Source organism: Salmo salar, chromosome ssa07 (genome assembly GCF_905237065.1).
Source record: "Salmo salar chromosome ssa07, Ssal_v3.1, whole genome shotgun sequence".
Taxonomy (NCBI): domain Eukaryota; kingdom Metazoa; phylum Chordata; class Actinopteri; order Salmoniformes; family Salmonidae; genus Salmo; species Salmo salar.
In genome coordinates, this window is record NC_059448.1 from 47,501,218 (window position 1) to 47,529,078 (window position 27,861).

Here is a 27,861-nt window from a genome sequence, read left to right on the forward strand (position 1 = left end):
TGTTCTATACAGAACTTTGACAAACAGCCTTGTGTTCTATAAAGAACCCTGACAAACGGCCTTATGTCAACGATGACTATGAAAGGTAACAAATGGAAGGGGGCCTTTGAGGACTCCAACATTTGCAGTGTCATTATAGGTACAGTGGAGTACAAATCATTACCTTTTACATGACATGTGAATACCTTCTCGAGCTAATATTTGTTTTCCCCCTTTACAGCAGGTATGTCTTGGCGAATGAAAGGCTACAGAGGCAGATATATTACAGACGATGCCAACCTGCCTGAAATATGCACCTGACTGCAACGGGGCCAGTGGGAGGATCAATGAGAGTTCTTAATTAAGAAGTTAAAGCATCAAAGCCTGTTCAGACAGTGCATTTTTGTTGATTTATTGTATATCACGTTTTGGTTTCCAGAAGCCTGTTCCAGAAATGCATTTTTTTGTCCCCCCCCCCAAAAAATCGGCTTTTACATCTTTTTTTGTGGTGCAATCATTTTTCATTTCAACCATTCTTTACTTTTTTTTGCATTTGTTTTTACATGGACAAAGGTTTACACAATGCTGTTCAAAGTTACAGCTCTAACTGTGTTACACAGAATGACTATACCCTACAGTAATATAGACGCTAAATCTGGAAGATACATTTTGCACCTTGAGTAGAATTGTTTTATACATATCGGGGTGCTTTTCAAGAGTGTGCAACATCAGAAAGTTCCTAGTTGATACAGTTTGTTTTCCTATTCTTAGCTCAGGCTCTTATCCTTATTTAATGTAAAGAACCCTACATCACAAAATGGCAACTGATTCGAAACAGCTCATCGACACACTTCATGGATTAGTGATAAGGTCAAAATCAGTGTTTAGGTCAAGTCAGATCACAATGTATTCTCAACGTTGCTCCAACATTTAAATGTAGTTGATGTACTGGTCAAGTATAGTTTTCAAACTCTAAAGCACCGAAATCTAAAAAAAATAACAACAGTTGGCTGTCTTTTTGAGTGGGTGAATAAAGGTTGAAATCTCATTGATCAATGTCTTCACCATCATAATTAACAACTTTAAAGTAGCACTCCAGTCTCCTTTTCACCTCATTTAACACCGAGTTAACTTAACAAAAGTAACATCGCAATAGGTGGTGCAGGTATGTCATGACAGCACAAGTGAGGGGGTGGGCCTCTCCTCTTTTGTCCTCTATTTTTACTCGATCGAGAGGGAAGGCCGATGACATCACAGATTCCCATCAGACCAGATCCTTGAATGCCTGCCTCGTTGAAGTTTGCAGTTGTCTAAAAAACAACATTTACCTGAAAACATATTTATTTTTTACCCTTTAGTGTGTGTAGTCTACTGTATGTATACTTGGGATACAACTTTTCAATGGTAATAGTTTAAAAAATCACTGGAGGTGTCACGTCTTGACCAGTAAAAGAGGTTGTTTGTTATTGTAGTTTGGTCAGGGCATGGCAGGGGGTGTTTGTTTTATGTGTTTCTGGGGTTTTGGTATATGTTCTATGTTAGTATATTTCTATGTCCATGTCTAGTTTTTCTATTTCTATGTTTAGGGTTTTTGTTTGACCTTCAATTGGAGGCAGCTGTTTCTTGTTGCCTCTGATTGGAGGTCCTATTTAGTAGAGGTTTTTCAGCTTGTGTTTGTGGCTGGTTGTTTTCAGTCTAGTGTTTAGTACCTGACGGAACTGTTCAGCTGTCGTTCGTTTCTCGTTTTGTTTTCGTGTTCATTAAAAGTAAAAAATGAGCACTCAACCTGCTGCGCCTTGGTCTACTCCCTTCGACGGCCGTTACAGAACCACCCACCACAAGATGACCAACCAGCGGGGATTGGAGCACAGGCCTGAAGGATGGACCTGGCAGAAGGAACGGCAATTATGGGAGGACAAGTTACGGGAGCTACAGGAGACGCAGCCCCTCCAAAAAATTGGGGGGGGGGGCACACGGGGAGTTGGGCAGAGTCAGGCAATAGACCTGAACCAACTCCTCGTGCTTATTATGGGGAGCATCGAGTCAAGAAAGCACCGAGCTATAGGGAAATGCGCACTGTAGTGAGAAGAAGCATTCAAAGGCCGTTGCGATCGGTGGAAGCTCCTCAGTGTGGCCAGGCTACATTAAGCACTCAGCCAGGAAGGGTTGTGCAGGCTGTGCGCTCCAGACCTCCAGTGCTTACCCATAGTCCAGTTCGTCCTGCTCCCGCTCCTCGCACTAGCCCTGAGGTGCGTGTTTCCAGTCTGGCGCCTCCAAAGCCAGCACCATGCACCAGGCCTCCAGTGCGTCAGCCCAGTCCAGTACGTCCTGTTCCCGCTCCTCGCACTAGCCTTGGGGTGCGTGTCTCCAGTCTGGTACCTCCAGTACCAGCCCCACGCACCAGGCCTCCAGTGCGTCAGCCCAGTCCAGCTCGTCCTGCTCCTGCTCCTCGCACTAGCCTTGGGATGCGTGACTCCAGTCTGGTACCTCCAGTACCAGCCCCACGCACCAGGCCTCCAGTGCGCATTCCCTGTCCAGGACTTCAGGCAACAGTGCCCCGTCCAGAGTGTCCGGCAACAGTGCCCTGTCCAGAGTGTCCGGCAACAGTGCCCCGTCCAGAGCTTCCGGCGACAGTACCCCGTCTAGAGATGGCCCACAGTTCGGAGCCTGCAGAGACGGCCCACAGTCCGGAGCCGGCAGAGACGGCCCACAGTCCGGAGCCGGCAGAGACGGCCCACAGTCCGGAGCCGACAGAGACGGCCCACAATCCGAAGCCGACAGAGACGGCCCACAGTCCGGAGCCGACAGAGACGGCCCACAGTCCGGAGCCGACAAAGACGGCCCACAGTCCGGAGCCGACAGAGACGGCCCACAGTCCGGAACCGACAGAGACGGCCCACAGTCCGGAACCGGCGCAGCCAGAGTCGGCCTACAGTCCGGAACCGGCGCAGCCGGAGTCGGCCTACAGTCCGGAACCGGCGCAGCCAGAGTCACCCTCCAGTCCGGACCTCCCAAAGTCGCCCTCCAGTCCGGAGCTCCCAAAGTCGCCCTCCAGTCCGGAGCTCCCAGAGTCGCCCTCCAGTCGGGAGCTCCCAGAGTCGCCCTCCAGTCCGGAGCTCCCAGAGTCGCCCTCCAGTCCGGAGCTCCCAGAGTCGCCCTCCAGTCCGAGGTCTCCAGCGACGCGCTTCAGCCCGAGGTCTCCAGCGACGCGCTTCAGCCTGAGGTCTTCAGCTGGGGTGGACAGGTTAGGTTGGGGACTAAAGCTAGAGCCTGAGCCACCTTTATAGGAGGAGGATTGGGGGGGGGGTGTAGCATGGGAGCCGTCGGTGACGGTAGCCACCCTCCCTTCCCTCCCTTTAGTTTAGGATTATTTTTTGTTTTGGGGTTTATTTTTTGGTGTTTATTTTTTTTGTGTGAGGTGCATCCGGGGTCTGCACCTTTGGGGGGGGTACTGTCACGTCCTGACCAGTAAAAGAGGTCGTTTGTTATTGTAGTTTGGTCAGGGCGTGGCAGGGGGTGTTTGTTTTATGTGTTTCAGGGGTTTTGGTATATGTTCTATGTTAGTATATTTCTATGTCCGTGTCTAGTTTTTCTATTTCTATGTTTAGGGTTTTTGTTTGACCTTCAATTGGAGGCAGCTGTTTCTTGTTGCCTCTGATTGGAGGTCCTATTTAGTAGAGGTTTTTCAGCTTGTGTTTGTGGCTGGTTGTTTTCAGTCTAGTGTTTAGTACCTGACGGAACTGTTCAGCTGTCGTTCGTTTCTTGTTTTGTTTTCGTGTTCAATAAAAGTTAAAAATGAGCACTCAACCCGCTGCGCCTTGGTCTACTCCCTTCGACGGCCGTTACAGGAGGACGTCTTTAAAGAATGTAGTTGTAGAATATGCCTGTAGAATGTAAATGTGACTGTAGAATATGGCTACAGTGGACATTGTGATGAATGCAGCTATCAGTGGGACAGACCATACAGAGAAAGACATAAGAAAGAGACAGACAAACTAAATAATCTCACAAATAGAAATCAGTGCTGTCCTTACACAACCCTTTGGGCACAATCAAGGACATGTTCAGAGAATGTTCCAGTGAAAATTTGTCGGAGAGTGGTACCCTGTCTACCCAATTAGTTGGCAAACCACAGTGATAAATATGACTGCTAGTAAAAATATATTAGATTACACATTAGTATTCAAGCCCTTAGTGCCTAACAGCTGCCTTATCACCCATATTTAAATACTTGCCACTTTTCCTATCAAGACTGCAAAAGATGGTGTGTGTGTGTGTGTGTGTGTGTGAGAAAGAGAGAGCGAGAGAGATGAATGAACAATGTGGGGGCCAGTTCTGCCCATACACCATAGCTCTCAACAGTTTCAGCAAACACTGATGGAGGAAGTTAATTTTTCCCAAGGAGGCTGCTCATTATTAATGTCCTGTTGTCTAGGAGACTGTCTGCCTCTGCCGTTGCCTGAGTGGCACCTTACCTCCTCCTGGTCATGAGCTGTCATTGTGTTGCATTATGGATTCTTGGCAAAGGATCCTACTTTAGCAATTGCATAAATTCATTTATAAGTGAAAACTGCCTCATGTATGTTTCCAAAATATATTAATATTCATGAAAAAAACGACCTTTTCATGGCTCTGTGGCTGTGAAACTGATTGCGTTGTTGCATATGTAATTCACATATTTAAAATGTTGAATTGTACTGGTACTGGCATATTGGATTTCAATTTGTTGTCCCCTGTGACTATTTTGTTGATACTGTTCTTACTTTGCCCTTTCAATATCTGTGGGCTCTTTTGGTAATTCAGCTGGCTAATTAAGATTCTGGTATTAGGTTGATATTAGCATGACTATGTGTTTCTGAAATGAAGATTTGTCCTCTCAAAAATAACTAGTATAATGTAGGCTGAGGAACCTAATGTTTGTTTTTCAACCAAGTTTAATAATTTAAAATAGTATTTGTAGATGTCATTATTGTAAACCTTAGGCACAGGAATAATATTTGGAAGACTATTCAGGCTTCTGCTTGAAATTGTGGGCATTCACAGAAGTAATGTCAAGCTTCACTGGTATTAGTCCACATCTAATGAGGTCAAATAGGCTATTTGTCAGCGCAATAGCGTGCAGTTCCAACACTAAGGTCTTGCTTAACCGGTGCTTCATTCCTATTGGACAGTGGCTGGTGGACACTAAGTGCTGAAGAATCTTTTGTTCAAACACAAGAAGCGCGCTGTAAATCAGTCCCGGCATTGCGCAGTGGATATGGATGTGGACGCCTCGTGCGCTCTGATCTTTGGCGCGGAGAGGCTGCACTCAGCGGCGCGCAAGGTGGCCAAATGAATCACCGCCCACCCGGCTCCTCCAGCGTGCAATGGCTTAACAGAAGAGACATGAGTGTCCGAACGGAGGACAACTTCAGCTTGTGCCAAAGGGCCCTTCAGATCGTTACGGAGCTCTGTCTAGCGGGGCATGTAGATGGGGAGAAATGCTCGGCTATATTTCCCTTGGAAAGCAACATACAAGGTAAAGGGAGCGCAGGTAAATAGGTCAAAAGCAACGTTTTCTTCCTCTCCCTCTCCTTAAAGCTTGCATCCCTCTATTGTGTCATGGTTTGTTTCTCTGGCGATGTCAACCTGCTGCACAAGGTTGTGTGAGAATGATGAGTTGAAACAGTAAAATGTGTGTTAAGTTAAACTTCAGCTTACTCAACTTTCCCTTTGAAGGGCTGCAATATAATCATACAAAATGCGCGACTAAGTATAGGACTAGAATAACTTCTAAGGGAAAAACATGTTTAAAATTTTTAATAATCCTGGAGAGGTTGTGCTGTGTCCTCACGTCGCTTTGAGCCACGCTCAACAGGTGAAACATCTGTGTCTGCGAAGGGAAAAGACTGCACCTGTTGCAGCATCAGTGTACGCTCGTTGTTCCATGTCATTGTGCTTGGTTCTGGCGTGTGCAATCTGATGGTGTGATAGTCTGATTGTGTGTGACCGATAGCTTGTTGGAAGAGGAGATGTGTTCTCAGTGATCTTGCATTCATTCACTCCACCATGCGCCAACTGACCGGCATGTCTGAGATTAGTCATGCTGTTGGTTACCAGTTCATGTTCTAAACATAGATCCCCTTCTGTCAAATAAACCCAGTGATTTGCTTGATAATGTCTTTATCATTGATTTGGCGAAAGTTATATTGTAGCCTACTCATCAGTGCCTTTTGAATTTTATGGTAAGGCTTGGATAAGATGTTGAAACAGTTCTAAATTCTACATTCGTTTTTTTTTTTTGTAGAGTTTACCAGAAATAATAATCTAAATCGTAACAACATGTCATTATTCCCTCTGGGTTGATGTGAGTTGCATAAAACTGTAGCAGTGTTGTTTCTGGTGCAATAATGTCTCTGATTTTGAGTAAAAGCCTAACAGATGGAAATTCAATTGGTCAGTCAGTCAGTCTGTTAGTTTGTTGCTCTTCTAAACTAAATGGAATTAAATCTGTGATAATTACAACACAGTTACACAATGTATTATATTACTTGATGAAGTGATAACTGCCTAGGCCTACCAGCTTGTGTAATTTCCATAGCTACACTTACATGTGCAAACAAACTCAAATGAATTGTAAATCTCAGCAGTCTAGCATGCCTGTTAAAGTTATTAGCCTGAAAAAGAAATACATGGTTTTAGTGTCACTTCATATAAAGTGGATTGATTTTTGTCTATAGATCTGGATTCTTGTTTTCATGTAGGCTATGGCTTAGAGATGGTGAACCACAAAGCATGTGTCCTTGTGAGAGTGAATGAGCAACAGGAGAGAGAATAACACGGAGACAGAACACAGCTAAGAACATGACATCATGCAGTGCAATATCAGTGAGAAAGAACATATCTCCTGCACATTGCAATCCACACACAGGCGTATACTGTAAGATTTTATTTATAAGAAATCATACAATTGTGTAACATGCACACAATGGAATGCATAATGCATTTTGTAATAGCCTGTGGTAAATTTTGGTTTGTGCATAAAGCTTTGAACCATTATATATAGTTGCAGAAGAAGGGATTGTGGTTTCTGAAAGTTGATTTGTCAACTTGATCAAATATGGCCATGAAGAGCTATTTGTCTTTCCTGCCCATGTGAATGTCTTGGAATGAAGCTGTATGACTTTCTAACTTCCTCTGATCTTTACCAAACGAGGGCATTTGCAGCCTCCTCTTTTACAGCTTGCTTTCTCTCTTCTCTTTTTTCTCTTCCATGTTTGTCTGTCACGCTCCGTCCATCGCTTGCCCGTCCTCTCTCTCCCTTTGTCTCTCTTTCTATCTGTCACTGTCGATCTCTGTGGTCGCTCGTAGACATCTCTATCAGTCTCCTTGCTGTTGTCGTGGGTTTCTGTGGACTCGCCCTGTTGGTAGTCTCTCTCTTTGTCTTTTGGAAGCTGTGCTGGCCCATCTGGAGGAGCAAGGCCCTCTCGTCCCACGTCGACAATGGCCCCCGTGTCGGGCTCCCTGAGGCCCCTCCGCCGGCCCCCCTGCCCGTCACACCCCTCCACAAGGTGGCACCAATGGAGGAGGAGATGAAGCCTGTGCCAGTGGTGAAGGTGAACGGGCGTTGCAGCTCTGTGAAGCTGCTAGAGGCAGCCATGAAGATCAGCCAGACATCCCCGGACATCCCTGCCGAGGTGCAGACGGCTCTCAGGGAGAGGCTGGGCCAGCAGGCCAAGATTCAGAGGCAGACCACCGACCCCACCTCGTCCTCCAGGTAACATTATTGGACCTCTCCCAGAGTAGTGTCCCTGTCACTTTCCTGTCTCCAGGTCTTAACATTCTTTTGGTGTACATTTTTGGTTGCACTGGGTCCAAGGATTTCTGTGTTATGTTATGTCATATGCATGCACAGAGCTGTGCACACCTATAGTGAAGGCAGTGGAGGCTGCTCAGGGGAGGACGGCTCATAATAATGGCTGGAACTGAGCAAATGTAATGGCATCAAACACATGGAAACCATGTGTTTGATGTATTTGATAGCATTCCACTTATCCCGCTCGAGCCATTACCACGAACCCGTCCTCCCCATTTAAGGTGCCACCAACCTCCTGTGAGTGAAGATTATGTACATGATGCTTTCAAGCAAATGACAGGTGACATCAAGTGGCAAATGATGACACTTGAACTGTACACATCAAGTATAGCCATGACAAATGTCAATAAGACAGTTCAGGAGAATTTGTGACGAATGACCTTAAAATGGCACAACATGTGCAAACTGGACGCTCAGTAGATGAGCTGAAGGAACATCTCCCATGGTGCTCATCAATGGGGCGACAGCACGCCCCCTTGCTCCTCACACACACAAAAACCCTGTAATCACCCCAGGCCACGTCTTGTGTTGGGCGGGCGTGAGTCACGCTGCCATGGCAACAGCGGTAAGCGACCCCGGTAATGAAACAATCAGCTCCTCTTCTCTTTGTTTTCGGGGACTGTGTTTAAACGAGCGCGTCTGTAATTAGCGCCACCGCAGGTTGAGAACTGATGTGCTGCGAGGCACTCGTCCTACTGAGACCCACTGAGCAGCTGCACTCCATCTCCTGCAGGAAGCCATTATTGACACTTGCTTTAGTTTGTCATTAGGAACGTTGATGCAATTTATCGAGCCTGGCACTTTTCACGAATTACACACTGACGAAGGTGGCAGACAGAGCTAATTAAATAGTGTCTCTCATCACTTTTAGGGTTGAATCTCCCTCAGATGCTTTTGCAAGCTTTTCATCTACGGGAAAAAATAACATAACGAAAGATTCAAAGAAGGGGAGGACTTGTTGTACAGTGGCATGCGAAGGTATTCACCCCCATTGGCATTTTTCCCATTTTGTTGCCTTACAACCTGGAATTAAAATGTATTTTTGGGGGAAATGGAATCATTTGATGTACACAGCATGCCTACCACTTTGAAGATGCAACATCTTTTTTATTGTGAAGCAAACAAGAAATAACACAAAAAAACAGAAAACTTGATCATGCATAACTATTCACCCCCTCAAAGTTAATACTTTGTTGAGCCACCTTTTGCAGAAATTACAGCTGCAAGTCTCTTGGGGTATGTCTCCACAAGTTTGGCACATCTAGCCACTGGGATCTTTGCCCTTTTTCAAGGGAAAACTGCTCCTTCAAGACGGATGTGTTCCGCTGGTGTACAGCAATCTTTAAGTCATACCACAGATTCTCAATTGGATTGAGGTCTGGGCTTTGGCTAGGCCATTCCAAGACATTTAAATGTTTCCCCTTAAACCACTCGAGTGTTGCTTTAGCAGTATGCTTAGGGTCATTGTCCTGCTGGAAGGTAAACCGCCATTCCAGTCTCAAATCTCTGGAAGACTGAAACAGGTTTCCTGCAAGAATTTCCCTGTATTTAGCGCCATCCATCATTCCTTCAATTCTGACCAGTTTCCCAGTCCCTGCTGATGAAAACATCCCCACAGCATGATGCTGCCATCACCATGCTTCACTGTGGGGATGGTGTTCTCACAGTGATGAGAGGTGTTGGGTTTGTGCCAGACATAGCAATTTCCTTGATAGCCAAAGCTACATTTTATTCTCATCTGACCAGTGTACCTTCTTCTATATGTTTGGGGAGTCTCCCACATGCCTTTTGGCGAACACCTAACGTGTTTGCTTATTATTTTCTTTAAGCAATGGCTTTTTTCTGGCCACTCTTCCGTAAAGCCCAGCTCTGTGGAGTGTACGGCTTAAAGTGGTCCTATGGACAGATACTCCAATCTCCGCTGTGGTGCTTTACAGTTCCTTCAGGGTTATCTTTGGTCTCTTTGTTGCCTCTCTGATTAATGCCCTCCTTGCCTGGTCCGTGAGTTTTGGTGGGCGGCCCTCTCTTGGCAGGTTTGTTGTGGTGCCATATTCTTTCCATTTTTTAATAATGTATTTAATGGTGCTCCGTGGGATGTTCAAAGTTTCAGATATTTTTTATAACCCAACCCTGATCTGTACTTCTCCACAACTTTGTCCCTGAGCTGTTTGGAGAGCTCCTTGGTCTTCATGGTGCCGCTTTCTTGGTGGTGCCCCTTGCTTAGTGGTGTTGCAGACTCTGGGGCCTTTCAGAACAGGTGTATATATACTGAGGTCATGTGACAGATCATGTGACACTTAGATTGCACACAGGTGGACTTTATTTAACTAATTATGTAACTTTTGAAGGTAACTGGTTGCGCCAGATCTTATTTAGGGGCTTCATAGCAAAGGGGTGAATACATATGCACGCAGCACTTTTCAAAATTTTTTGACTATTTTGTGTATGTCCATTACATGAAATCCAAATAAAAATCCACATAAATTACAGGTTGTAATGCAGCAAAATAGGAAAAACGCCAAGGGGGATGAATACTTTTGCAAGGCACTGTATGTGATTGAAAAGTATGATCAGTAGAGTTGATGGCAGGTCTATCATCATGTTACTGTTTTTCTCTTGAAAGTATGTTTCCCAGTGCTCTCAGAGTAAGACACTTAAAACATTTTACTGCAGTGGGCTAAATCAGGGTCAGGGTTTGGTAGTCTTATACAAATCTACTTTGAAACAAATGTGTACACATCACACAGATGGTTAGAGGCTTAAAAAAAATAAGACACCTGTACCATGTCAGATATAGATTTGAAATGTATTCAATTTGGAGTTTGCATCCCAATATTACACTTAATATATACATTGTTGAAGACTGAAGTGTAACAAAACAGTTTGACATAGAAACACCAGATTTTCAGCTGTTTTTTTATAATGTTTATTAATTAGGAAATTATGAAAAATAGTAATAACATTTCACCCATGAGGCCACTAGGTCATTTGACTGCAGGAAAGGGCTACGAATATCTAAATATATACAGTGGGGGGAAAAAAGTATTTGATCCCCTGCTGATTTTGTACGTTTGCCCACTTACAAAGAAATGATCATTCTTTAATTTAATGGTAGGTTTATTTGAACAGTAAGAGACAGAATAACAACAACAAAAATCCAGAAAAACGCATGTCAAAAATGTTATAAAATGATTTGCATTTTAATGAGGGAAATAAGTATTTGACCCCTCTGCAAAACATGACTTAGTACTTGGTGGCAAAACCCTTGTTGGCAATCACAGTCAGACGTTTCTTGTAGTTGGCCACCAGGTTTGCACACATCTCAGGAGGGATTTTGTCCCACTCCTCTGTGCAGATCTTCTCCAAGTCATTAAGGTTTCGAGGCTGACGTTTGGCAACTCGAACCTTCAGCTCCCTCCACAAATTGTCTATGGGATTAAGGTCTGGAGATTGGCTAGGCCACTCCAGGACCTTAATGTGCTTCTTCTTGAGCCACTCCTTTGTTGCCTTGGCCGTGTGTTTTGGGTCATTGTCATGCTGGAATACCCATCCACGACCCATTTTCAATACCCTGGCTGAGGGAAGGATGTTCTCACCCAAGATTTGATGGTACATGGCCCCGTCCATCGTCCCTTTGATGCGGTGAAGTTGTCCTGTCGCCTTAGCAGAAAAACACCCCCAAAGCATATTGTTTCCACCTCCATGTTTGACGGTGGATATGGTGTTCTTGGGGTCATAGGCAGCAATCCTCCTCCTCCAAACACGGCGAGTTGAGTTGATGCCAAAGAGCTCCATTTTGGTCTCATCTGACCACAACACTTTCACCAGTTGTCCTCTGAATCATTCAGATGTTCATTGGCAAACGTCAGACGGGCATGTATATGTATTCTTGAGCAGGGGGACCTTGCGGGCGCTGCAGGATTTCAGTCCTTCACTGTGTAGTGTGTTACCAATTGTTTTCTTGGTGACTATGGTCCCAGCTGCCTTGAGATCATTGACAAGATCCTCCCGTGTAGTTCTGGGCTGATTCCTCACCGTTCTCATGATCATTGCAACTCCATGAGGTGAGATCATGAGGTGAGCCCCAGGCCGAGGGATATTGACAGTTCTTTTGTGTTTCTTCCATTTGCGAATAATCGCACCAACTGTTGTCACCTTCTCACCAAGCTGCTTGGCGATGGTCTTGTAGCCCATTCCAGCCTTGTGTACGTCTACAATCTTGTCCCTGACATCCTTGGAGAGCTCTTTGGTCTTGGCCATGGTGGAGAGTTTGGAATCTGATTTATTGATTGCTTCTGTGGAAAGGTGTCTTTTTTACAGGTGCTCCTAATCTCAGCTCGTTACCTGTATAAAAGACACCTGGGAGCCAGAAATCTTTCTGATTGAGAGGGGGTCAAATACTTATTTCCTTCATTAAAATGCAAATCAATTTATAACATTTTTGACATGCGTTTTTCTGGATATTTTTGTTGTTATTGTGTCTCTCACTGTTCAAATAAACCTACCATTAAAATTATAGACTGATCATTTCTTCATCAGTGGGCAAACGTACAAAATCAGCAGGGGATCAAATACTTTTTTCCCCCACTGTATGTATCAGTTCGGCTGAATCTGAAGCACAAATTTTCAATACAAATCATCACAATCACAACACAAGTAAGGACTGCATCTATAGTACACCCAAGTAATTAGGAATAATTTGATGATGATACACTGCATGAAGCATCCATTTTAGGAGACGTGGACAATATATTAATGCGAGACGAGGTGGGAGGAGACGCTTGGTGTCACTCTGGCCTTCAGGGCAAAACGATGAGGATTTGCAACCATGTGACTTGCAGAGTGGGTGATTACCATGGAGAAGAGCAACAGATACATTCTGTTAAAATCGATCCTCTCCAACAGCTACATCAGTATTCACTGCTCATGCATTGTGCAGACACACTCTAAACAAAGGCAAGGGCAAAGTCAGAGAGAGAGAGTCTTGTACAGAATGTACTAGTCTATTCTAATTGTGATTTTCAGACATACCTCCACCAATCTCTGATGAAATGCTACAGAGCAGTATATATCAGTACATCACATCATCATATCTTACATCCATGCACAGCGACAGGTGGTATGAGACTGGAGATTTGTCATGCTGTTTTATTAGTGTACAACATTCCTCCCTACGAGAGATAAAGATTTTTACATTTTCATTGGTTCCTTTTTTACGGGCGGAAACAGAGATCTCGGACACATGCGAGAAGTACCATATTTTGGGGGGGCTCCAGAGTGGCGCAGCTGTCTAAGGCACTCTAGCTCAGTGCTACGTGCTTCACTACAGACCCTGGTTCGATTCCAGGCTGCATCACCACTCGCCATGATTGGGAGTCCTATAGGGTGTCATCCGGGTTAGGGTTTGGCTGGGGTAGGCCTTGATTGTAAATAAGAATGTGTTCTTAACTGACATTTAGCAGATGCTCTTATCCAGAGCAACTTAAAGTAGTGAATGGATACATTTGTGTACTTTTTCTTCATACTAGTCCCCCATGGGAATCAAACCCACAACCCTGGCATTGCAAGCACCATGCTCTACCAACTGAGCCACACAGGCTCAATGTGAGTATTGAGACTGAGAGCCCATCCCTGATCCTATAAGATTGAGAAAGTAGAGGATAGAAAATTGGTTATTTTATGGAAGAAAATAATGAATGTGGCTCTGGAGAAGAAGCGTATGTAGGGAGAGGTAGAGAAAGAGTGAATGTCTTTACTGGAGTTGGGATGGCAGGCCTGCTAAAACTGATTCTGGGTCGGGGCTGACACAACAGAGAGGAATCTTTGGGCAAATGTGGATGAAATCCGTCAGCCTCCTCCATTATCAACTCTTCCAGTGAATACTATTCATCCTCTTGGATGCCATTTACTGAATGTTCTAACAACTGTAGGAATCATGGGAGGTTGTAAATTGATGTCCCTTGTCTGAAGTAATAGGACACCCAAAGTATCCTTCACAAAGAACATTGTGTCTTATTATGTCCCAGAAAATATGTTAGAACATGCAAGCACCTCTTCATATGAGGTTTGAATATAATGTGATGTTTTTTTCATATCCCATATGTGTTATGTTTCCTAGATTTATATAATTTGTACCAATACTAACCATGTCGGATTAATGTGATCTTCTTATTGGCGTCAGTAGGGCGGACAGGGGTTATCAGTTGCTAGGTGACAACCAGGAGAAGTACAGAGCAGTGATTTGCTCAAAGTATGTACATCATTAACAGTACATGGAACTGGGCTCGCAGTATCCCAGGTAATGTTATTTTCCAAAAGAAGTCCTGTGAAAAACAACTCACTCAGTCACGTAGCTTCTGTGCTTCGTAAGAGTTCAACCATAAAGTAACTCCATCACTTCAAACCCAAAGCCAGTAACATCTTTCTCGTTAATGCTGAGAGAATAGCTTGACAACATTAAAGTGTAAAAAAAAAAAAAATCACTAACATTTTCCTATCAACAGTAATGCTAGAACTACAAGATGAAACAAGGAATTGTAAAAACACTTCTGAAGAATAGTAAACTAGTATCATCAACATGAAAAAAGAATAGCAGTCGCACACACAACCATGCATCGTTTGTCTTATGGATGCTGTTGGTTTCCAACATTTCAATAAGAGTAAGATTTAATAACTTCTCTCTCCTGAATCACTAACTATGTTTCCTTTAACTGTTTCCTTAGATTTTTTGGGTCTAAGTGGTTGAAGTGTTCACATTATCCATATAGGAAAATTGACGACAGCTTGTATGCCATCCCACCTATCTGTTTCATGTCTCAGGTAGCCCACAAAAGCCAGCATGAATAGAATGCAAGAAATTACTAATATTTGCCGTATTCTCATTTGCCAATGTATTGCCAAGGTCCATGCCATGGTGAAATTTGCGCTCATGTAGATAATTGGATGGTGAAACTTCCATCCAGCCAACCAGAAAAACAAGGCGATGCAATTCAGGAATTCTTGAAAGTCAGAAGAATCCTTGTCCTGCAAAGAAACATTATTTGAATAGTTGAAAAGGTAGATTTATCCACCAATATGCATTTACAATGAAATGTGGAGTGGAGTTTTATAGTTCTGTGATGACATCACGTGCCGCACATACCTTCAAAATAATTTAGCAAATCATCATTTATTCGAAAAACACAGTTTCCCATTATCATTTGCCGCAATAAAGTTAAAAGAAAAATCCACCCTGTCAAACAGATCCAAATGTTGTCAATCTTTAGTACATTTCCATAGCTGCCATTTCCATTACGCGTCTCAATGTCGTTGTTTTTTTGCGACATTGCTTTTGTCTAATAACCCTGGGTCAATGGAAACCTGCCTATTGAAAGGTACCAGGAACTATAGATGACTAATGTCCTTTTTCAACAGGCACAATTCATTCCGCCGCCATCTGCCTCGCCAGATGAACGTGACAAGTGTGGACTTCAGCATGGACACGCTCCCCATCCGCCAGTCGTCCACTGTAAGCATCGGCCGCATCAAGCCCGAGCTCTACAAGCAGAAGTCTGTGGACTCCGAGGACGGGACCCAGGAGCCGGTGGAGACGTGCGGTAAGCTGAGCTTCTCCCTGCTCTACGACTACGAGGAACAGGCGCTGGTGGTCACGATCCTCAAGGCCCTGGAACTGCCGGCCAAGGACTTCACTGGCACCTCCGACCCTTACGTCAAGATCTACCTGCTGCCAGAGAGGCAGAAGAAGTTCCAGACGCGTGTCCACCGCAAGACACTCAACCCCACGTTCGACGAGGCCTTCTGCTTCCCCGTGGAGTACGACCAGCTGTGCAACCGCAAACTGCACTTCAGTGTCTACGACTTTGACCGCTTCACCAGCCACGACATGATCGGCGAGGTGGTGGTGGACAACCTCTTCGAGCTTTCCGACCTCTCGAGGGAGGCAGTGGTGTGGAAGGACATTCACGCCGCGACCACGGTGAGTGGGCTGGGCCTCAGCTAGTTGAGATATGTGTAGTACATGGAGGATATCAGTATGTGTGGAGATCATTGGATCAGTAAGTCGTAACTGTTAGTCGCTCTGGATAAGAGCGTCCACTAAATGACTCAAAAATGACTCAATGATGGTGGAGTAGATTTCAGGGTGGAGCTGTGGTCAGTCTGCCGTAGTTAACATTTGCATCATTCCTGATGGGGTTGTGCACTGCACATGATCTGACTTATTTTTGGAAACACTTGACAATGATCTCTCCATTTTCAAGTCTCTGTGAATTAATTGATTGGATGAGGTTTTAAGTCCTGGAATCATCAGCACTGTATCACATGACTGGTAAATTGCATGTGTTGTATAACCCCATTGCCAGGAGCAGTGAATTTACAATCCAAGCACCCACACAACACCTCCAAAAACTGAAGTACACACTGTAGACTTAAATATAGCCATGGGCACAATTCTCCTTTGTTCCTCACCTTTATCCCTTCAAAGACATACTTGGGTATGATAGTGCAGTTTTATCTGAGCCCACATACTTCTTACTACTCGGTAGCGTTATCACAGTTTGTTTACTCAACAGCTTCTGTTTATGAATATTATTGTGTGTTTCGGTGGTATTTATTGTGTCTGATGGTCATGGAGATGGATTAAGGGTTAATTAATCAGTTTATCTCTGAACGGTATACTGTGGAAAACAGAACAAGAGTGGATTAACTTGAAAGGCAGGTTTAGGTGGGTTTAAAGACTGGGTTCTTAGCCATTGGAGGGGGACTGGCTGGGCATTAATGCAGTTAGCCCATGTCAACAGCCATGGTGTTTACTTCAACGTGTAGTTTGTCTCCAGGAAGTTTATACTGTTTGTGTTACATAATGTGTGTGCTGTGTGTGCTGTGAGGAAATTGCACGTTCAAAAGCTTGAGCATCCATACAGACATCAAGTTTACTGCTACTTTGACTGTGGTTGATAGTGTTGAACATGAGAGCAACAATTGAGCTGGGCTATTGAATATGATGTGAGACTTCTTTCAAGATTGCCGACAGGACAGAAGAAAAATTAAGCAATTATTGTAAATATTCAAGTATCTATTTTATCTCCCTACATTGTTGTTGATGGTTAGACATATCTTTTGTCTGGTATTCGGTTGTTATTTATGTCTATCTTGGGATCCTTTTATCTCACCTTCCTGCATTGATTTAGTTTATGTCTCTGGGCAATTACATTGCCTGAATTGCCATCCAACAGAGGGGAATGAGGATAAGGATGTTTGAATGGATAAGGACTCATAGCAAATGCAGTTTGCCATACATTTTATTTTGACAGTGTTTCATTCCACCTTTTTTAATTTACATTAATGAGTGTCCTATTAAAAGTGTCATCCTTTATGGAATGTATTTGGCGACGATCATTTATGGTGACTTTACTCATCACCGTCTGACAACAATTAATTGATTATTCTTGAGAGAAACTTGTTTTCCTGATGTTACAGACCTCTATCATGTGCTCTGGTGTACCAAAGTAATGTGTACTTTGTGTTGCCTCCTTCCTTGAATTCTCTAAAAAACGAGTGTGCAACTACATATGAACAGAAAAAAACACAAGAAATTCAGAGGTTAGCCTAATTCGAAAAACCCTCTGTGTATTTACACCTCAAGCAATTTTCTATTTAATGTGGAAGCAAAATTGCATGAAAGTAATTTGCCACAACAAATTACATTACATTCAGCTGAAGATTGTATGTATTGTATTTCAGAACCTAATTTCCCTGGGCTAGATTGATGTATTTTTATGCATGTGACCTTTTGTGTCAATAGCATGGGTAGAAACAAGGCAGGGAAATGGGAGGGGGGTCAATGCCAAAAACAACCCCCCCCCCCTCGCCTATGAGGGTCACGGTTTGATGAGACGTTGAGTTTTTCCCGCCTTGCAGCTGTTTGTGTGGGTGTCCATGCTGAGATTGACAGTAGGGGACACAAAGGCAGTTGGACCCCACAATGGTTAGGTGGGTGGGGGTGGTGCTTTGGAACACACCATGGTTGGAGGGCTGGGGGGGGGTATTCACGCTCTGTTATGATGTGCAGAACATCTGCTGAATGGCCAGAGGAGCTGGGTTTGGGAAGTCCTATTGGCTGTATGTGAGATCTTCTAGGACTGGGAAGACATCCTCTGTTTCATATGTTACATTGTTATTGTGAAACTCCTGCATGTCAATACATTGATGACACTGGTAGACTTTGCGCAAACGTATCTCAAGTAAGGATTCTGTCCATGGAGAGCAACTCTTATGCCACCCTTATTCTAAGTGTATTTTTGTATGGTGACATTCTGCAAGAATACACAGCTATATTTCTAACTACAGTCTTAGAAAATAAGGTGCTATCTAGAACCTAAAAGAGTTCTGCGGCTGTCCCCATAGGAGAACTCTTTGAAGAACCCTTTTTGGTACCAGGTAGAACCATTTATGTTCCAGGTAGAACCCTACTGGGTTATATGGAACCCAAAAGACTTTTACCTAGAACCAAATAGGGTTCAACCAGGAACCAATAAGGGTTATCATATGGGGACAGCCAAAGAACCATTTTGGAACCCTTTTTTGTAAGAGTGTATGTAAACACACTAAACAAACATCAGGGCACTAGTGAGATGCCTCCCAGTCAGTCCTCCTGTGTTCACTGGTTGGCCAATCAAATCTTATCTCTGGAGTGCCACCTTAGGGGACTTTTTTTTAACTCCGATTAGGTATCAATACAAGCACACCACGTCAGTACATCAAGTAATGTTCTTCTCTTTCAAGTCAGACCATCTGATGCTCTTTGCTCAAACTACAGTAGTGCTCCAGTCTAAACTAATCCATAAACTCATTGTATTGAGGTGATTCCTCAAGACACTAGAACCAAAAAAGACCATTACTTTGGGGATTTTCACAAAATGTAATCCATAGAATTGGTCCTTTGGAGGAAGAATTGTTGACATATTTGACATTTGTATCAGGTTGTTAGCTAGCTAGCTAATGAGGTAACATGACTGAACAAGGTGTTAACAGCCCGTGAGTAGTTTAAGAATGACCCACAACATCTGCCCAGGTGTTGCCGACGGATGCCAGATCATTCAATGTCGCACCGGTAATATGGGTCAAAACATTTGAATGGTTTGGGCTAGACACAAACAGTTTTCGCTGTAGTAATGGTTCAACCAACACAGTCACAAATATCTAGGGCACTCGGAAACAGTGGAACAGCGAAGCCTAATCATTACAACAATTATTATCTAGCAGATTTTTTTCGATGCGCACCGGGGCTCCCAAATTAAAATTAGCACAGCAAAATATTTAGAAGTGGTAGCGCTTTAAAACCCTGAATGTGACCAATCACAGTCCTCATTTTACTCATATTTTTGTACATCCTGCGAAATCACTAGCCGAGGGCGACCATTTTGAATACACATTCACTCTGCTGGTAATGCTTACAAATTAGATTTGTTCTAGTTTCGTGATGAATCACCCATTGTAAGAAAATCTATATGTTCTTTCTCAGTTTTGAGGACACCTCTGGGTGTTCATACTTTGTCTAAAGCAATTTGGGCTAATTGCTTTCTTAAAAGAGTTATTCTACAGCAACAGTGCCCTTTCCTTGATGCAGTATTCTCCTTGTCTTTCTCCAGGAGAGTGTGGATCTGGGCGAGATCATGTACTCTCTATGCTACCTGCCCACAGCAGGACGGATGACACTGACCGTCATCAAGTGCCGGAACCTCAAAGCCATGGACATCACTGGCTCCTCAGGTAACAACCACAGCAACAAGACAAAACTTGCAGCCATTTAGGCTGGGCTTTAAAACATGATGGTTCTCCAAATAACAATGAGGGACGACTGTAAAGCTCTAAAGGAGCAAGCAATGAATCAGAAGGCATAGTTACGTGAGGCAACATGCTGTGCCTTAGATAAGAGTAGGCAGGAAGATACTTCTTTCATGTGTTGTCACTGTTTGTGATGAAAATGTAATAGAAGATACATTTGACTTACCTTGTCAAAAAAATATCACTGAATTTAGCCAAACTGAATAATTCAATTTTGCCATCAGTAGCTGTGCGTGGATAAAATCACTGAGCAAGCCAAGCCAGTAAAAAAGCCGTATGGCAACCTATGCTGTGATAATTGCATTGTTTGCTCTATAACCCATTCATTCATACACCACCATGATATACAAAAGGCCGTGACAACAGTCACACAGTGGCGGAAAAAAATCAACTACACATATGTTAGTTTCATCATAAAACCGGAGAGCAACATCTGTCCGGTGAAGTCCAGGAAGCAAATATTGCATGTAACAAACAGTTCTATCACCTGCAGCATGATCAAGCAACTTAATGTTTTCGACAGTTATGAAACAACTAGTGATTTAGAACCACGGAGTTACCGCAAGTCAGCACAAAGACAACGGGAGCACTGCCTCCACTGTTCCAGCACCATTTATACTGAAACATTTAAATATCATCCAATCAACAAGGCTATATATGCTTAGTTTAATAATAGTTTAATATACTGAAAACCAACTTAAAGATACCAAAAACAATTTAGTCCAATCAATGTTGCTAAATATCATGTAGCAGTCCATGGTATGTATTTCTGTCTGTGTGTGTGTATGTGTGTGTGTGTGTGTGTACGTGCATGTGCGCGCAAGTTAAACAAAACATTTTGACTCACCCTACTTGTAGACTAGTTGAACACCAATTAGGGTTGATTGGCAGGAACCCGGTTACCGAGATTTACCGCCCAAGGATGGAACATTTATTCTCAGGATGGAACATTTGAAAAATACAGAGAAAATATGCAACCCTAACTCCAATGCCATCCTCCTCTCTTTCATGTTGGCAAAATGGTCTATGGCTCTGTCATAAAGTACACTTTTAATTTTTATTGTCATAGGCTACCTAGCTAAAATGCTTGCTAGCCTAACTTCCTAGCATTGGCAACAATGAACTACTAGGCTACATATTGAACTTCAGTAGTCTCAGGTCAGTGGCACAACGTATTCATTTATAGTTAGATTAAAATGGCCTTCATAATCAGTGACCTGTACAGAGTCCAAATCCCCATCTCCCCAACATGTTATAGTCTTTTGGTCCAGACAGCATCAGAAACATGGGCTACACATACTGAGACAGAAAGGTGCTGTTTTCCTATCTCGGATGATTTCTCCAGTGAGATTCAGCCACTTGCGAATTGATGGAAAATTATGAAAACACAGAGAGAGACGAAAGATAAATGATTTATATATCTTTTTTTTTATTGGTCAAATATTTGGGGAAGCCTGAATACACCCCACTGGTTGCCTTTACCTGCAATCTACATGACTGACTTCATGGAGATGCTATTTGTGGCACACAGATCCCTATGTAAAGGTTTCCCTGCTCTGTGATGGACGGAGACTGAAGAAGCGGAAAACTACCACCAAGAAAAGCACACTGAACCCGGTGTACAACGAGGCCATCATCTTTGACATCCCCCCAGAGAACGTGGAACAGGTCAGCCTGTCCATCATGGTGATGGACTATGACCGGTGAGTGAAACCATACAACACAACACCCACAATTCAACACATATGGTGGTTATAAGCATGTTTGTACAGTACACACATACACTGAGTATATAAAACATTAACAACACCTGGTCTTTCCAACACATAGACTGATCAGGTGAATCCAGGTGAAAGCTATGATCTCTTATTGATGTCACTTGTTAAGTCCACTTCAATCAGTGTAGATGAAGGGGAGGAGACAGCTTAAAGGATTGTTAAGCCTTGAGACAATTTTTATTTTATTTATTTCACTTTTATTTAACCAGGTAGGCAAGTTGAGAACAAGTTCTCATTTACAATTGTGACCTGGCCAAGATAAAGCAAAGCAGTTTGACACATACAACCACACAGAGTTGCACATGGAGTAAAACAAACATACAGTCAATAATACAGTAGAAAAATAAGTCTATATACAGTGTGAGCAAATGAGGTGAGATAAGGGAGGTAAAGGCAAAAAAAGGCCATGGTGGCGAAGCACACACAATATAGCAAGTAAAACACTGAAATGGTAGATTTGCAGTGGAAGAAAGTGCAAAGTAGAAATAGAAATAATGGGGTGCAAAGGAGCAAAATAAATAAATAAATACAGTAGGGGAAGGGGTAGTTGTTTGGGCTAAATTATAGATGGGCTATGTACAGGTGCAGGAAGCTGCTCTGACAGCTGGTGCTTAAAGCTAGTGAGGGAGATAAGTGTTTACAGTTTCAGAGATTTTTGTAGTTCGTTCCAGTCATTGGCAGCAGAGAACTGGAAGGAGAGGCGGCCGAAGGAGGAATTGGCTTTGGGGGTGACCAGTGAGATATACCTGCTGGAGCGCGTGCTACAGGTGGGTGCTGCTATGGTGACCAGCAAGCTGAGATAAGGGGGGACTTTACCTAGCAGGGTCTTGTAGATGACCTGGAGCCAGTGGGTTTGGCGACGAGTATGGAGCGAGGGCCAGCCAACGAGAGCGTACAGGTCGCAGTGGTGGGTAGTATATGGGGCGTTGGTGACAAAACGGATGGCACTGTGATAGACTGCATCCAATTTATTGAGTAGGGTATTGGAGGCTATTTTGTAAATGACATCGCCGAAGTCGAGGATCGGTAGGATGGTCAGTTTTACGAGGGTATGTTTGGCAGCATAAGTGAAGGATGCTTTGTTGCGAAATAGGAAGCCAATTCTAGATTTAACTTTGGATTGGAGATGTTTGATGTGAGTCTGGAAGGAGCGTTTACAGTCTAACCAGACACCTAGGTATTTGTAGTTGTCCACATATTCTAAATCAGAACTGTCCAGAGTAGTGATGCTGGATGGGCAGACAGGTGCAGGCAGCGATCGGTTGAAGAGTTTGCATTTAGTTTTACTTGTATTTAAGAGCAATTGGAGGCCACGGAAGGAGAGTTGTATGGCATTGAAGCTCGTCTGGAGGGTTGTTAACACAGTGTCCAAAGAAGGGCCAGAAGTATACAGAATGGTATTGTCTGCGTAGAGGTGGATCAGAGACTCACCAGCAGCAAGAGCGACATCATTGATGTATACAGAGAAGAGAGTCGCCCAAGAATTGAACCCTGTGGCACCCCCATAGAGACTGCCAGAGGTCCGGACAACAGGCCCTCCGATTTGACACACTGAACTCTATCAGAGAAGTAGTTGGTGAACCAGGCGAGGCAATCATTTGAGAAACCAAGACTATTGAGTCTGCCGATGAGGATGTGGTGATTGACAGAGTCGAAAGCCTTGGCCAGGTCAATGAATATGGCTGCACAGTATTGTTTCTTATCGATGGCGGTTAAGATATCATTTAGGACCTTGAGCGTGGCTGAGGTGCACCCATGACCAGCTCTGAAACCAGATTGCATAGCGGAGAAGGTGTGGTGGGATTCGAAATGGTCGGTAATCTGTTTGTTGACTTGGCTTTCGAAGACCTTAGAAAGGCAGGGTAGGATAGATATAGGTCTGTAGCAGTTTGGGTCAAGAGTGTCCCCCCCTTTGAAGTGCGGGATGACCGCAGCTGCTTTCCAATCTTTGGGAATCTCAAACGACACGAAAGAGAGGTTGAACAAGCTAGTAATAGGGTTTGCAACAATTTCGGCAGATAATTTTAGAAAGAAAGGGTCCAGATTGTCTAGCCTGGCTGATTTGTAGGTGTCCAGATTTTGCAGCTCTTTCAGAACATCAGCTGACTGGATTTGTGAGAAGGAGAAATGGGGAAGGCTTGGGCGAGTTGCTGTGGGGGGTAGAGTGCTGTTGACCGGGGTAGGGGTAGCCAGGTGGAAAGCCAGCCGTAGAAAAATGCTTATTGAAATTCTCAATTATAGTGGATTTATCGGTGGTGACAGAGTTTCCTATCCTCAGTGCATTGGGCAGCTGGGAGGAGATGCTCTTGTTCTCCATGGACTTTACAGTGTCCCAGAAATGTTTGAGTTTGTGTTGCAGGAAGCAAATTTCTGCTTGAAAAAGCTAGCCTTAGCTTTTCTAACTGCCTGTGGTTTCTAACTTCCCTGAAAAGTTGCATATCACGGGGGCTGTTCGATGCTAATGCAGAACGCCACAGGATGCTTTTGTGTTGGTTAAGGGCAGTCAGGTCTGGAGAGAACCAAGGGCTATATCTGTTCCTGGTTCTACATTTCTTGAATGGGGCATGCTTATTTAAGATGGTGAGGAAGGCATTTAAAAAAAATAACCAGGCATCCTCTACTGACGGGATGAGGTCAATATCCTTCCAGGAAACCCGGGCCAGGTTGATTAGAAAGGCCTGCTCGCTGAAGTGTTTCAGGGAGCGTTTGACAGTGATGAGTGGAGGTCGTTTGACCGCTGACCCATTACGGATGCAGGCAATGAGGCAGTGATCGCTGAGATCTTGGTTGAAAACAGCAGAGGTGTATTTAGAGGGCAAGTTGGGTAGGATGATATCTATGAGGGTGCCCGTGTTTACGGCTTTGGGGTGGTACCTGGTAGGTTCATTGATCATTTGTGTGAGATTGAGGGCATCAAGCTTAGATTGTAGGATGGCTGGGGTGTTAAGCATGTCCCAGTTTAGGTCACCTAGCAGCACGAGCTCTGAAGATAGATGGGGGGCAATCAGTTCACATATGGTGTCCAGAGCACAGCTGGGGTCAGAGGGTGGTCTATAGCAGGCAGCAACGGTGAGAGACTTGTTTTTAGAGAGGTGGATTTTTAAAAGTAGAAGTTTAAATTGTTCGGGTACAGACCTGGATAGTAGGACAGAACTCTGCAGGCTCTCTCTGCAGTAGATTGCAACACCGCCCCCTTTGGCCGTTCTATCTTGTCTGAAAATGTTGTCGGTAGGGATGGAGATTTCAGAGTTTTTGGTGGTCTTCCTAACCCAGGATTCAGACACGGCTAGGACATCCGGGTTGGCAGAGTGTGCTAAAGCAGTGAATAAAACAAACTTAGGGAGGAGGCTTCTAATGTTAACATGCATGAAACCAAGGCTATTACGGTTACAGAAGTCATCAAAAGAGAGCGCCTGGGGAATAGGAGTGGAGCTAGGCACTGCAGGGCCTGGATTCACCTCTACATCGCCAGAGGAACAGAGGAGGAGTAGGTTAAGGGTACGGCTAAAAGCTATGAGAATTGGTCGTCTAGGACGTCCGGAACAGAGAGTAAAAGGAGCAGGTTTCTGGGGGCGATAAAATAGCTTCAAGGTATAATGTACAGGCAAAGGTATGGTAGGATGTGAATACAGTGGAGGTAAACCTAGGCATTGAATGATGATGAGAGAGATATTGTCTCTAGAAACATCATTGAAACCAGGTGATGTCATCGCATGTGTGGGTGGTGGAACTGAAAGGTTGGATAAGGTATAATGAGCAGGGCTAGAGGCTCTACAGTGAAATAAGCCAATAAACACTAACCAGAACAGCAATGGACATTAAGGAGAGGCATGCTTAGCCGAGTGATCATAAGGGTCCAGTGAGTAATGAGGTTGGTTGGGGTCACTGCGATTCAGACAGCAAGCCGGGCCATGGGTAGCAAGCTGGCAGAAGATGGTCTGTTTTTTTTTAGACATGGATGTGTGCCATTTAGAGGGTGAAAAGGCAAGGCAAAAGATTTAAGTGCATTTGAACAGGGTATGGTAGTAGGTGCCAGGCGCACCGGTTTGTGTTAAGAACTGCAATGCTGCTGGGTTTTTCACTCTCAACAGTTTCCTGTGTGTATCAAGTATGGTCCACCACCCAATGGACATCCAGCCAACTTGACATAACTGTGAGAAACATTGGAGTGAACATGGGCCAGCATGCCTGTGGAACGCTTTTGACACTTTTTAGAGTCCCTGACGAATTGAGGCTGTTCTGAGTGCTACAGAGGGGGTGGGGGGTTGCAACTCAATATTAAGAAGGTGTTCTTAATGTTTGGTATACTCAGTGTATATAGTCAACAAACAAGTACTATTTTTTTTACATTTGCATCAAAGGAGGAAGGAAGAATGAGTAAGGTTCTAACTTTGAGTTGAACTTGATCTGAGGTGAACTTCATCAACAGAACTTTTCACTCAAATCCTGCAAGCGTCGCTACACAATATAATCATGACCACTTTCCAGAATGCTCAGGAGCCACATAATTCACTGTAATTATCAAACCTAGGTTTAGAATTATTTCATCAAACTAGCACTCAGCTTTTAGGTGTCATATATTTTTTTGTGCACTCAAGATATTGTGTATGTGTGTGTGCGTAATGTCCACAGGGTGGGCCACAACGAGGTGATAGGTGTGTGTCGGACGGGGCCAGATGCTGAGGGCCTGGGGAGGTACCACTGGAACGAGATGCTGGCCTACCCACGCAAGCCCATTACGCACTGGCATGCCCTGGGAGAGGTAGAGGACTGTTCGTTTTTTTCCTTCAAAGTAAGAGGAGGTGCAAGTCAATTGCAGGACTTTCCAGAGCTCCCACAATGCTTCGCTGCATCACTCTGGTTTTCTGAGAGAGCAGATAAAGCCAGAGGTTTTGCAGCCAATCATAGAGCTTGGGGAAATAACCCTGTCAATTTCAACAGAGATGTGTAATAGTGCAGCATGACAAAGATGCAAGGATGTTGTCTGTACTAGAACAAAGACCGATTTGATTCTAGAAACTTAAGGGCTAGTTTGAACTAGAAGCATTTAAAGTAATTGGAGAGTTGGTGCCTTGATATCCACCCAGGATGGTTGGATGGGGGCACTGGCTCAATTTTTATGGTGTATTTCCATAACTGGAGACCACATATTATAGTGGTGGGCCATTCCTTTTCCTTGCTCTTCAGGAGTAGTAGAGAATGGAAGTTTTAATAGCACAATCTATAAACAATCTATGAACACAAGACGATATCCTTGAAAAATGCATGAATCATTCCGATCTTTATTTTCCGGAGAAATCCTTATTGACAGAAGAGTAGTTGAATTTAGACCCATCGGTTGCATAGGGGAAAGGCTTCCCCTTGTGGTTGTGCATTCAACAAAGAGCCTTGTCATTCTATTTAGCTTGAACAAAGAAACAAGAATTGGAGGAATACTCGGCATATAACATGGCGTTCCTCGATATCTAAAATACCTGTAGGATAAAAATCTATTGTTAATGCTTTCTTGAATCCAGGTACTTTAGAAAATTGATATTTAAACACAAACCAACAGCAGCTTTGGAGACCTAGCCAACTCTTGTTGAACTAACCCTTGTTAATTGTCTGTTTTGTCCACAGTGGCCAGGAAGAGCGACAAGCTTTGAGAGCCAGGGGTCTTGTCCTTCCCCCAAACCTCCACAAACTCCATAGGAAATGCAAATGGAACCATATGACCTGATAGCAGATTAACTAGATGTGTACAGCTGTAGTAACCACAATTCTGTCACTTAAAGACAGAAATGTCCAGTGCCAATGTCGACTCATCCAGATGACAGCATTATACACTACCTTTCAAAAGTTTGGGGTCACTTAGAAATGGCCTGTTTTTTTAAAAGAAAAGCAAATATTTTGCCCATTAAAATAACATCAAATTGATCAGAAATACAGTGTAGACATTGTTCATGTTGTAAATGACTATTGTAGCTGGAAACGGCTGATTTTTAATGGAAGATCTACATAGGCGTACAGAGGCCCATTAGCAGCAACCATCACGCCTGTATTCCAATGGCACGTTGTGTTAGCTAATCCAAGTTTATCATTTTAAAAGGCTTCATTAAATAGTGCCCCGCAAAAAAACACCAGTCTCAACGTCAACAGTGAAGAGGTGACTCCGGGATGCTGGCCTTCTAGGCAGAGTTCCTCTGTCCAGTGTCTGTGTTCTTTTGCCCATCTTAATGTTTTATTTTTATTGGCCAGTCTGAGATATGGCTTTTTCTTTTCAACTCTGCCTAGAAGGCCAGCATCCCAGAGTCGCCTCTTCACTGCTGACGTTGAGACTGGTGTTTTGCGGGTACTATTTAATGAAGCTGCCAGTTGAGGACTTGTGAGGCGTCTGTTTTTCAAACTAGACACTCGAATGTACTT

At 43.8% G+C, this 27,861-nt stretch overlaps 1 protein-coding gene across 1 annotated transcript; it reads left to right on the forward strand.

Annotated features, from left to right (window-relative positions):
- Positions 1–5,168: 5,168 nt before the first annotated feature.
- Positions 5,169–27,350, forward strand: LOC106609485 (synaptotagmin-10-like). Its single transcript, XM_014208358.2, has 7 exons — positions 5,169–5,512; positions 7,330–7,735; positions 15,248–15,809; positions 19,483–19,603; positions 21,210–21,381; positions 26,089–26,218; positions 27,076–27,350. Exons 1-7 carry the CDS (start codon positions 5,311–5,313, stop codon positions 27,145–27,147), a joined length of 1,665 nt encoding a protein of 554 aa, XP_014063833.1. The 5' UTR covers positions 5,169–5,310; the 3' UTR covers positions 27,148–27,350.
- Positions 27,351–27,861: the final 511 nt, after the last annotated feature.

Excerpts from the sequence above, each read along its gene's own strand:
- LOC106609485 (XM_014208358.2), top strand. The coding sequence starts at position 5,311 with ATGAATCACCGCCCACCCGGCTCCTCCAGCGTGCAATGGCTTAACAGA. Across the intron at positions 19,604-21,209 it reads GGACATCACTGGCTCCTCAG|ATCCCTATGTAAAGGTTTCC; the intron begins GTAACAACCACA and ends TGTGGCACACAG. Across the intron at positions 21,382-26,088 it reads ATGGTGATGGACTATGACCG|GGTGGGCCACAACGAGGTGA; the intron begins GTGAGTGAAACC and ends TAATGTCCACAG.